We start from the raw sequence: 12,484 nt of genomic DNA, 5'->3' as shown, positions 1-12,484 counted from the left end.
TAGATATATCCGTCAAGTGCAGGTAAAAGAGGTGTTCTTTATGGCATAAATGATGGAAGCTATCAGCCACCGAAACCAAGAAGCATTTTTTTTTTAATTTGTAGCTTTTTCACCAATGGGAGGTTAATATAAAAGCAGAATAAAAAACAACCACATGCCGCTGGTGGGATCCTACCACCGGCATTGCGCCAGATTGCGCCATTTTTTTTCAGCGGCTGATAAGAACGCCACTATAGTAATCTTTAGGGAGAACTGAAGAGGTTTTAGAATTCAATTAATTTAAAAGTGCCGAATGCGTGAAATATGTAGGCAAATGCTGCGAAATCGTTTTCCGCTAGCATTTTAAATTGTTGCGTAATCGCCGAATGAAGTGGCGTCGGCGTTCAGGTTTCCATGCACTGCACAGCGAAGGGCAGAGGCCCCGATAATGACATCACGTATGACGGCGCTACGTTTTTCCAGTGAAGAAACGATTCTTTCATGAAAGAAAACCAACGCCATCAACTGTGAAGCTCTCGAAGCATTGTTTGACATCATCGGACGACGCTCAGCAGCACGCAGGCGAAGGCAGTGGGCATTTGAAATTTCGGCGACATCGACGTCACTACAATTACATTCCGCGGATTCTACAACACATAGAGGAGAAGCCTGAACATCGTTATGGTTTTAATCAATGATTATGTCACTATTTTAAATGCTAGTGCAGAAGTACTTTGCACGATTTACCTAGAAGCTTCATAGATTATAATTCTTGAATAGCCTCGAATTCTCAAAAAACGATTTCAGCTTCCGTTTAAGACCCGCCGCAGTGGCTCAGTGGTTAGGGCGCTCGACTACTGATCCGGAGTTCCCGGGTTCGAACCCGACCGCGGCGGCTGCGTTTTTATGGAGGAAAAACGCTAAGGCGCCCGTGTGCTGTGCAATGTCAGCGCACGTTAACGATCCCCAGGTGGTCGAAATTATTCCGGAGCCCTCCACTACGGCACCTCTCTCTTCCTTTCTTCTTTCACTCGCTCCTTTATCCCTTCCTTTACGGCGCGGTTCAGGTGTCCAACGATATATGAGACAGGTACTGCGCCATTTCCTTTCCCCAAAAAACAATTATTATTATTATTCTGTTTAAGCACTCTGCTTGGTAACCAAGCCCAGCCACATGTTGCCCGTGTAAGTTGTCCGTGTGTTTCTTGCAAACTGCAAAAAAAAAATGTTTTCGGGTAAAGCCGAAGGCGGAGCCTTAAAGACGATGTTTTCTAGTGTTCATTTGCAATGGCCTATTCTGCAAAGGGAGCCCAACCTCATATATGTAATCATGCACCAGTGCCACACATAATGCAACATAAGACGTGCTACACCGTGATGGTGTCGTCCCTGTCTACGCAGAGGGACGCCCACATGACCGTCCGTAAGCTGCACACGAGGGACATCCAGTCTGCTCTGTTCGTCTCGGTTGCCATGTTCGGCCGCTGGTACAAGCCGCGCTACCAGAACGCGGAGGTGCGCGCTCGGAGTGGGTCCCAGGGCGGCTTCGGCTTCCTGCAGAAGTGCAGGCACGACTCAGGCGAAGCCCTCGGAAGCCCGGTGCAGGTGCGTCTCTTACTTTCAGTTTGCATCTAAAGCTTTCTTTGGGAACTTTTGAAGGGGAGCGCCCTCTGTGAAATGCACCTAATGAGTGCAGTGATCCTCCTGGGTTCTGTCTAAAGGAGCTGAGCAACAATGAGTACTTGCGTGAAGAACCAACGGAAGATTTGAGTCTATGAAAGAGAGAGGTTGGTGAGATGGTTCTCGATAATCATAAAGCGAACAAGGAAGGGGAAAACCTCAGAGTACTCGCTAACGTTTCGACAAGACGAAGACCAGTCTCCTTGCCGAAACGTTGACAAGCACCGTGGGGTTTTCCCCTCCCTTGTTCGCTTTGTGATCGCCTTAAAATTTGTCAGTTACTGTATGAAAGGGAGAGTGCATTGAATTCTGGGTTGAACTTTGCTTCCCGTGAACTCATTGGGGCTGGTATACTTATGTGGTTCCTAAGAACGATCCAGCAACTGTCCGATACTGGCAGTGCTTGTTAGGGTATGCTGCCCCTCCCGTATAGCTGCTTTTGGACGTCAGCTGCGCCTCTCACGACGTTAGGCGGCTTCAGGAGGCGCCCAACTGCAGTAGGGCTTGTGCTCATTTCTAGGTACGATGACTTCGGGGACAACAGCATCCACCGCTGCTTATAGCGGGTGCCCCTAGTGAAGATAACCAAGATCTTTGAAAAAAAAATTCAGTATTATGCGAGCGAAACGAATATAAGGCTGTTTGGAGCTCCACGGTAGGCCTTGTTGGTGGTATTTTTTTTCGTTCAGGAAGCTCATTTAATTATTAGAGACTAATTATCAAACTTATTCATTATTCGTGTCAGGGAAAAAGTGCCTATGCAAAGTTGTATACCGGCTTGAAAAACAACCAAACAGAATAAATGTTTGCGCCAAAGTGCCATTCGCGCACTGTTTGTGCACTCATAGATTCTTTATTTTTTGTCCGCCTGAAAAGAAAGTCCGCAAAACAAAAAAGAAGCTACCGCGTGACAGCGGTCCTAATCAGCTTCCCAGGACAATAAATAAAATCCGCTTTTCGCTGAGTGTTTTCCTGAACGGGCTTTTACGTGAGTACTGGGCGAAAGATTTGCGCTAGCCGCTGTTAAATTTTAGGTTCTGTATTTCTCGTGCTCTCTTATAGGGCCCCTAATTAACGCTAGGTGCAAACATTTTGTCCAGCTGATTTTTGAGACGATGTACAACATCACAATTGATACTATATTCCTGAAGCCAATATTTAAGAAGTTAACTAGTTTCACTTTACTAATGATTAACTTTTGAGGACGAGAGAAACACTGAAGTCTAAGTAATGCGGCTATCAACAGCACGGAGTTGTTTGTACTCGGCAAGACAATTGACTTTCTTTTAAACCGGGCTCACTTTTAGCTGTGACACGCGGTATACGCCGGAGTAGTTCACGGAATCTCAATTAAAAAGCCATATTTTCGTGAAAGTACTCCTCCTTCTTAATCTGAGATACATTTGTGGACAAAAACATTCGATATTTTCGATTTTTTTTTCAAATTCAAAATGCCACAGATATAAAAGGCTTATTTGCTATTGCTGAGCATATATTTCTGCCACAATGCCCTCTTCTGCCTGCAGGAATTGTTGATTCCTGCCTGTCTTTTCATGAGCGCTTCCACTGCGATCGTTTTCCGCCTTGATCTAAATTAATATTATCTCGCTTTCGTATTCAAGATACATATGCTGCGGGCACGTGTGTAGGTATGGGGTGGCCAAGCTAGTATGCTGAGACTATTTCAATTGAACTGCTTCCGAGTCGTCCAAGAGACAAAAGCCAACAGCGGCGAGCACAAAGCCGGCCAGCTGCTGCAAAAGTAGGGACTGGACGTTCACTGAGAGCTTTCTGAACTCCATGCTTCAGAAAAGTCAAGCAGCGGTCGACGGAAAACGCTTGCGTGTGAAGTACTGACGCCTTTTTGAAGCTTCTGCGTTGTTTTGCTATGCAAAAAGAAAATATAAACAGCCGATACCATCACGCGGAACAGAAAGAAGTTCAAGAAATTCGCCCAGGAAACTAATTGTAGCTTAATATGATAAAGTATAGTTGCTGTTTCGTAAATACTTGGGAGTTGTCCTCCCAGCAACCTCATGCGCAACTTTTAGTGCGGAAAAAGAAAGTTGTATTTGAAAAACTGAAATATGATATATTTCTGTTCTTTATTGTATATAAACCGGTGTGCGGTATTTAGACGTCATGTTTTGCTACAACACGATGAGATTTATTCAGTTTACACAACTCGCCTGTAGAGGCCACCAGGAAGATAGGCCTGAGGCCCTATAGAGCCTGCTTGGCGAAGGGAAGGTCGCTTACTCGCCTTCAATACGGCAAACTGCGCAGGTCTGCCGCGACTCGGCGTACGTCGTGACATACCACAAGACAGAGCCCCAGGGCGCCTTAGCGTACAACAGGAAGGCGGGAAAACTCCTCGCCTACGACAGTGCTGGATCCCTAGAGCATAAGGTAATCTCTGAAATCGTTCATGCGAGCTTTCACGTGTACAGTCCCCGTCAAAAGTTTACAGCCCAATGGTTTTTCTTCTAAGCTGTTGAGCGGGGCTCCCTAGCATATATAGCACTACAAAGCTTTGGAGGATTGAGAATGCAAAACTATTCCTCTTTCGAGAGATTACGGTCGCTGAGGATGCATAATGAAACATGCTGTAGGCCTCAAGCAAATCCAATGGCTATTTACTTTTGACGGGGACTGTACATGTTAAGGCCAAGAGACTCCAGCTCTACCGCTGTCCTGAATTTCATTTCATGCCTTCTCGTTATCTTCAGATTTTTCGATCTACATGCGTTAACTGCGAAGGTACCATTATTATATAGTAGTTTTATTTCTAGTTTGGACCTCTGCCTTTCAGAACCCATGTAGAAAATTTAAGGCTACAGTTTAACGAGGCGCTTAGTAGACAAAACAATTCCCCACAAATCGCAGCCAGTCATCAATGTATGTTCGGAGTATACAGGCAGTAATAAGCTTTTAAGTTTGACTATTGCTCTGGTGTGAAGTCCTGCAAGCAGTCTGATATTTCGCAAGTTCGTCGCAGTTCGCTTTGCCGAGAGAGACGTGTGGTGCTTCCTAATCATCTCCGGTTAAAACTAATTATGGCGAGAAATTCAGGAATCATACTATTTCCGCGGTTTTCAATATATATAGCAACGCCCCCTCCTCGTCTGTTTGGACGATTAATAAAGAAGTTATTACTTTGGTTTCGTTTGGTTTGGTTTAAAGGGGTTTAACGTCCCAAAGCGACCCGGGATATGAGGAAAGCCGTAATGGAGGGCTCCGGATAATTTCGACCCCCCCCCCCCCCTTGGGTTCTTTAACGTGCACTGAACCGCCTTATTAGTACATGGGCCTCTAGAATCTTGCCTCCATCGAAATGCGACCGCCGCGACCGGCATTGAACTCTCTTCTGTCGGGTCAGCAGCCGAGCACCATAACTACTGAGCCACCGTGGCTGCTCCCATCGTCAATCTCATTACGTGGCGACCAGCTGAAGAATGAGGCGAGATGAACGATGGCAATGAGATGATTTTGATGATGATGATGGCCTCTAATGGCTGCTGGCCTAGCACGAGCGCTCCGTCCCGCGCCACTGCCTGCTTCGTCATCTTCGTGACACTACCCGGGGCTGCCGAGCGATCGCCCTATCGTGAATAGAAGACACCGACGAAGAGATGCGCTCAGTGGGGATGAATTCAGAGGACGGTACAACAGAAATGGCATGAGGGGAAGTGCTGGCCGCCACGATGAAAGATATGGGTGAATGGATCCTGGTCCACGAAGCTTCCGGGCCGCAGGTCGCCAAGAGCCGACGGCCGAAGCCCTTGGACGCACCGAACGGCAGGGGCAGCGGGGCTGTGTCCTCACGTATGGGCAGCGTCTCGGGTCGGTCGGGTCATGGGCTCGGGTCGCGGGAGCGTCGTCATGTCGTCGTGTCTTGTGATCAAGGCGGGGACGGGGCTGGGGTGAGCGGCGAGGTCGGTTCGGGCTTGGCAGGCTGGGGCACGGCTGGGCGACGCTGGCCAAGAACTCACGGCCGACGACCACGGCTGACGGAGGACGTCGAAGCTCCAGAACCTGGTTGGGGACGATACTCCGTACCTCACACGAAATGCTACGTGACGACCAGCTGAGAATGAGGCGCGATGGACGATGGCAATGAGATTATTTTAATGGCTGCTGGCCTAGCGCGAGAGCTACGTCGTTGTTGTTGTTAGCCTATCAAAAGATAGCTCATAACCACACTGGGGGATCGGCCAAGAATCGGGTGGCTATTCACCTGCACTCAGGTAATAAAAAAGAAAAGCACGCGGGAACGCAACACGGAGGATTCTTCCTCATGGACAGAAAAGGGATAAGAGTTTTGATTTCAAAATTTGCAATAATAATAATAATAATAATAATAATAATAATAATATTAATAATAATAATAATAAAGAGAGGGATTAAAACAAAATCATTGAGTCAAAATGTAATAATTGATAGAAAAGAAAACTTTGTAACACTCAGCGCTACGTCCCGTGCCACCGCCAGCTTCGTCGTCTTCGTGACAATGTAATCAACCTCTGCGGCAGGATATGATGCGAATACAGAGTGTTTTCACTCAGTTACCCGCCGCGCACCTAGCGATGCTTTCCACATTACCCTTACCAACAAAGGGCAGTTTGCTTTCAGCAATGTGTTCCTCAAACAATGTGTGTTTGAGGAAATCTCGCAGCAGCACCTGACACAAACTGCTTGGTTGGTTGGTTTATGTGGTTTAACGTTCCAAAGCGACTCGGGCAATTATTAGGGGCGCCGTAGTGGAGGACTCCGGATGATTTCGACCACCTGCGGTTATTTAACGGGCAATGACATCGCACAGTACACGGGCCTCTAGTATTTCGACTCCATTGAAATGCGACCGCCGCGGCCGGGATCGAACCCGCGTCTTTCGGCTCAGCAGCAGAGCACCATAACCACTGAGCCACCGCGGCGGCTGACTCTGTTTCTTTTCATAAACACGCTGCGTGGTTTCGAGTCATGCACAGATCATCTAAGGACACGTCGACACGCCACGCGCTAAAAATATTTTCTGCATTTTTTGTCATATCTCAGGTACATTTCGCGATGGAATTCGCAATTCAGGTCTAGATTAAGGTCCTAACGTGCAGTAAATGCGAAACCGTCCTTTCGGCCTGAAGGTCTTAACCATAAAGCCCGTTGACCTAAAGGACTTTACCATGAAGACATTCAACCTAACTGCGTTTACCCGAAATGCATTTATCTTGAAGGCCTTTACCGTAAAGCCTTTACTTCAAAGGTCTTTGACCTAAAGGAAGTTACCAGAGAGGCCTTTGACCCAAAGGCCTTACACAGAAGGAATTTACCTTGAAGGCCTTTACCGTGAATCCTTTGCCCCAAAGGCTTTTGACCTAAAGGGATTTACCGAAAAGACCTCTGACCTAAAAGCATTTATCATTGCATTATAATTAATGACCCTCATCATTACTCAGTAACGTCTTTATCATTCCAAAACTGCCACTATCAATAAATAGAGCTATCACTATCACCAACTATCACTAACTACTACTTTCTCGTATAAAGTGTTAAATTTGCTTTATTGCCTATGATCATCCATTACTATATTATGGTCTACTGCTGACGGCATGCGACACCATGCTGACGTCATGAGGTTTTGGTAGCACTTTTCTTGGCCAACACCGCTGGATTTCGTTTCTGATGAGACATATAATGCTCTCGCATTAATAATTAGCGTTTGGCCCAGCTGGAAGGCCATTTCTCGCCTGCTAGCTACCGATACCAGTAGAAAAGGCTTGGTTATTAGTTCGAATACTTCTGATCCGGTGCCTCGTCGGCAGTTCCTTCTGACAACGCTGAGAGGCACATATCCGTAATACCCTCTCTAGATAGCATATCGCAAACGTCTTAGTGTTTTTTTATGTTCTCTTTATTTCAGTTATGCGTCGCGAGGACAAACGTGAGCGTGGCGAACTACGGCCTCGCTGCGTTCAACGTGGAGTACGAGGACTGCACAGACCACTGCGGTCAGGGAAGCTTCTCCCGCCTGCGGGTGCTCAAGGATTTGCTCAATGCTTTTAATGCCCGCAATTTTTCAGCGACGACCATGGAGCAGTGCGCGGTGTGAATTAGTCACTTCGGAATTTATGCACCCGAACGCACAGAAAAATGAAAAAAAAATGCGGTTATTATTATTATCTCGTTTATATTTCTGAGCAGAAGTATCCCACAAGTATCGGTAAAGTGGATTCGGCGTGCTTCAAGGAAAGCCGGGTTCCAAACCGACCGAGGCGGCCGCGTTTCGATGGAGGTGAAACGCAAAAGGCGCCGTTGTGCTGTGCGATGTCAGTGCACTGCGGCACCTCTTTCTTCGTTTCTTCTTCCCTCAGTCCCTCCTTTATCCCTTCCCTTACGGAGAGGTTCAGGGGTCCGCCGAGATGTGAGGCAGATACTGCGCCATTTCCTTTCCCCAAAAAACCAACTAACCAGTTCAAGGCAACTCTATTACGACCCGTGGTAGCTGCACTCTTGCGTTACAAGAACGAGTTGACGGGTTTGTTCGTTCTGCGCGGTGAATATACAGCGCAAGTGACAAGACCAACAGCCTCGGAAGAAATGGTGTAGGTGTGGCCGGTGTGGCCGGCACTGTTTTTATCAATTCATTTTTATTTATTTGTTTATTTAGTGCCTGCATCGCCTACATTACATTATAGCACGGGGGCAAACGCTAAAACAATTGAGTGTACAGTGAACATGGCACATAAAAAAAACATGCATACAGACGTTGCTAAATTAAGCCGTAAACGCTTGGTAAAATGCTTCGTATGACGAGTTCGAAAAAATTTCAGGCGATAAAACATTCCACTGACAATGTTCGAACAAAAAATGACTGAAAGCATAACTGTTAAATGAATCCTTCTTGGCCTTGAATACGTGCACGGTCTTTTTTCTGTGATACATATAGAAAATACCATGGCAAAACTTGAGGCGAAGATGCAATCGACGATCCTCTAAATTAGCCTCACAAGCCTTACAAACCTTTTACAAGCCTTCACTAAACATTTCGTATTTACAGGCAAGAGTTTTATTCATGGTTTGCACCTTGGTAATATACGCTTTTACATTTCTCTTTCAGTTAACTCTTGCATCAGAGCATTTCAATACTCTTCGCTAAGTTCATTTCAGTAGCATCGCTTAATCTGTTCAACCCTTAGTCCCGATAGGCCACATTTAGAAAAGATTGCGTGTGCAAAGCAAAATAAACTTCATATTTGCTCGCTGTAACTTTCGTTGCGAGACATAATTCCTGTTGAGGGCATATATACTGCCTACGTCAAAAGTCCTGAAGGCTTCACGGTTGCCCAATGTCCAGAAGGGTCCTAAAAGGTGAGTGGGAGGGTTCCGTACATCCTGTTAAGATTTGGAGGGATAGCTGTGGCATACGCTCCAAACTACAGAGCTGAAAAGTAAACTATGTGGCTTGAAGGCTTTTGGCCAAAGCTGTTAAAACATTATCTATCTGAAGCAAGAAAGAAAAAGTAACAGCAAGTATGTGCTATTTGTAAATCACTAAAATTTGAAAGAACGACTGAAGTCTCTGCACTATAAGTTGAGTATATCATTACCAAAGCTTGTTAGACACCCCATTTAGGGTCCAAATAAATCTGACGGATAAGCTAACAGTCACCGAAACCAAGGAGCACAGAGGATGTTTTTTAATGATTTGTCATGTTCATCAATGGGAGCTTGATAGGGTAATTACTTTAAATATAATTGATTAGAAAGCCGCAGAAACTGCTGCATGCCACCGGTGGGATCCTAACCCACGACCTCCGAAATTCGAGCTCGGTACTCTACCAACTGTAGAGAGTAACCTGTAGTGTGACCGAACCTTCAGGGTGTTCACCAGCGCCACCCTCGTTCATTGCGGCGGACGTATTACCTGTATTACCGCGAGTGCCACGTAGGAACGTGGTCTAACGGTGAGGGTGGTAGCTTAAAAAGAACCCTCTTATGTTACCTATGGCACCAAGACTAGAGTGCCAGACTCGAGACCCTCGTTAGCTATCCGGAGGCAAGGGAAAAGTAATGGGTACACCCACTATCCCTCCTGAAGAAAGCAGGTACCAAAAACTTGGTGCCGTATACCTTTAATAATCAGCATTGTACACTGAGTCATTGACAAAATTCTTGAAGTTAATGATTTTGCAAAAACGTTTACTCTGGAAATGACCGTGGGTTTTGTGAGAAAAACGGCGCCTTTGGAAAGGCGAAGAAGTGAACGACAAAGAGGACAGCATGAGCATGAGCCACGCTAGTCACGCGAAGAGAAGCTGACATCTGCCCTGGACGGACGTGGCGCGCCTTTTCTTTCTATCTTTGCTCTCCTATCCTTTAAAATCCCCCAGTGTGGGTATGTGCCATCTTTTTATAGGCTAACAACAACAACAACTCTCCTACTTTCAGCACGCGGCAGCGAGCGCGGCTCGGCTTGAGCCAGTAGGCAGGCCCGTGCACTTTTCTTTCTTCCTATCCGCAACAGCAGTAGCAGTAGCAAATTGAGTCTATAGATTACTTTTTCCTCTTTTACCGGTGATTTGCTTCTCTCCCTAGAATTTACTTGGAGATCCCCTTCGCTCGACCGGGCCTACCTCTATCTATTCCGATCCTCCTCTCCTTCGGGGCAAGCGCCAAATGATATGCCTTGAAACCAGTGTGCGATTTTATTCACGGATATATAATTGCATCGGCTAGAATGTGAATCCACAGCTTTTTAATTTCCGTTCTTTATCACCATTTTTAATCCAAATTCGAGTCTTAATTCGTCACAAAATTATCCAATTACTCCACTCCTTGCCCATGTGTGCGTTTGTATTAGCAATGCACCCTGGCCAATCCCCAGCCATGGGTACGTGCCATTAATCCTGAGGGCATCATCATCCTCGCCTGCCGACCAGCGCAGATGGAAACATCAGCAGTAATGCTGCCTCCAACGGAGAACAGCAGCAGTGGTCCTCTGGCAGGCGGCCTCCCCGAAGCCACGGACGACAAAGTGCCGGAGGCGTCCGCATGCAGACGAAGCGGACCTGCGACGACAGCCCAGCGCAGTGGAGACGAGCCCCGCACGGCGCAGCCTTCTGTGCTGGACGGCGTCTTCCCTTGAGCCCAGCGGGACTCGGTGAGCATCTGAAGGGCCTGCCTTGCTTTCGCCGTCCTGGCGGTGACCGCGACTATGCGACCTACACCGTCGCCATGCGGCTGCTCTTCATCGCCCAGCGGCTGTCCGCGCCCATCGTCGCCATCCATGGGCCAACGGCAAGTCTGGAGACCTACGGGTACAGACGCTGAGCTGTCCCCGCAGGCCATCAGAGGCGCCACGCCAGATGCCGCGCCAGGCGCCAAGTGCCACGGCTCGAAGTGCTGCACCAGGCGCCAAACCGGGTGCAATGCCAGGCACCATGCAATAACGCCTCGTGGTCACAGCCGTCGTCTGCGCTCCCGCTGCGGCCCTCTCTTCGCGCAGTAATCTCGCGGCAAGAACTGTAACCGCTAAGTTATGCGTACTTCAGAGCATAAAGTTGTGAAACGTAAATATTGGCTACTGGAGACATCTGAATCGCTCCCAATCAAAGAAGGCAGAAGAAATGGTAGCGAAAATGAGCAGGTATAGGACTGCATCTTCAGGACACGGCCACGTTGACCGGCTCACGCTACAACATACATCCACATCTTCTCTTCACCGTGTCTGCAAACTTTGCGGTCGTATAGTGTCTGCTTCTTTGGAGATTTTTCGCCCATTCTTTGCTCACGGCCAGCGACGCCGGCTTTTCTGCGGCAAGGGTCCGTTAACGCTGTCACGTTAAAAATTGGTTTTGAGGGAACCAGATGCATAGGGTGCAGTAACTGTCTTACTTCTCCGTGGACAGCTCAACCGCGCGGTGAACGAAGTGGTGAGAAGGGAATGAAAGAATAAAGGTGTCGTAGTGGACGGCTCCGGTTGTCTGCAGTCATCCGGAGGAACTCGTGGTTGGACAATGCCTTACAATGGCTTGTACTGCAGGCAGGAATTGAGCGGAGAGAACTGAAAGAATCTCAGTTGTCTGATCTCGGCGAACTGATAGCAGAGTGATGACTGCTTCGTAGACAGGCCGGGCAGAACTGATTTGATTGAGCATAATATTGAGCTAACTTCCGAGGAGCCAGTGCGGTCAAGGTGCTATCGACTCTCTCCAAGGCAGAGAAATCTCCTTGATAGGGAGGTAAAGCGCATGCTGGAATTAGGAGTTATCAAGCACTCCGAAAGCGAATACGGAAAGAGGTAAAGGCAGATGTAATGAGGGAAGGGAGACGTAAGGAGTCTATGAAGGCATAAAATTGAAGGTGAATATCTCGTCGGTTCGAATCCCTGTTGCGAAGCAGCCTCCAACTCGACTAGCAGATGTGAGCTACATCCAACCAGAAATCGTAGGATGCCACCCGGTTGCGTCACAATTCAGGGACGAAAGCTGTCGGGAAAACTGGACCCACATTGAGGTCAGCCAGTGGTGAGTATATATAGACGAACAAGACGTATATGATTGTCTGAAGTGGCGGTGCTTGGCTTGCTATGCTCGTCATACGGCCGCTTGATGACGTCACCCCTATCACTGGGATTTTCAGCAGCATCTGCGAGTACACACACTAACACACACACGCCGCCGGATTTTCTTGCAGTGAGACTAGTAATGCTTCGGCATTAAAAAAATACACTCAGGGCCTGAAATAAACTCAGTTCGCAAACCGCAACCAAACGTCTTTGTCTTGCGTCCACGGCATGGTTTTGCATTCCTACATGTAGGCAGTCGTA

General features: G+C 47.4%; 1 protein-coding gene across 2 annotated transcripts in view; it reads left to right on the top strand.

The window, feature by feature from the left end:
* LOC144107837 (uncharacterized) overlaps nt 1–7,986 on the top strand; it is a 37,805-nt gene extending 29,819 nt beyond the window's left edge. For both annotated transcript variants that reach the window (XM_077641051.1, XM_077641050.1), the window contains 3 exons: nt 1,381–1,584; nt 3,946–4,068; nt 7,577–7,986. In XM_077641051.1, coding sequence (XP_077497177.1) covers nt 1,381–1,584; nt 3,946–4,068; nt 7,577–7,765 — 516 coding nt within the window. In that variant the 3' untranslated portion in view covers nt 7,766–7,986. The remainder of the gene's footprint in view (nt 1–1,380; nt 1,585–3,945; nt 4,069–7,576) is intronic.
* Nucleotides 7,987–12,484: the final 4,498 nt, after the last annotated feature.

The sequence above is a fragment of the Amblyomma americanum genome, chromosome 10 (assembly GCF_052857255.1).
Source record: "Amblyomma americanum isolate KBUSLIRL-KWMA chromosome 10, ASM5285725v1, whole genome shotgun sequence".
In the NCBI taxonomy this organism is placed as follows: domain Eukaryota; kingdom Metazoa; phylum Arthropoda; class Arachnida; order Ixodida; family Ixodidae; genus Amblyomma; species Amblyomma americanum.
Note: the sequence above shows the minus strand (reverse complement) of the source record. Positions and strands in the feature narration are given on the sequence as shown.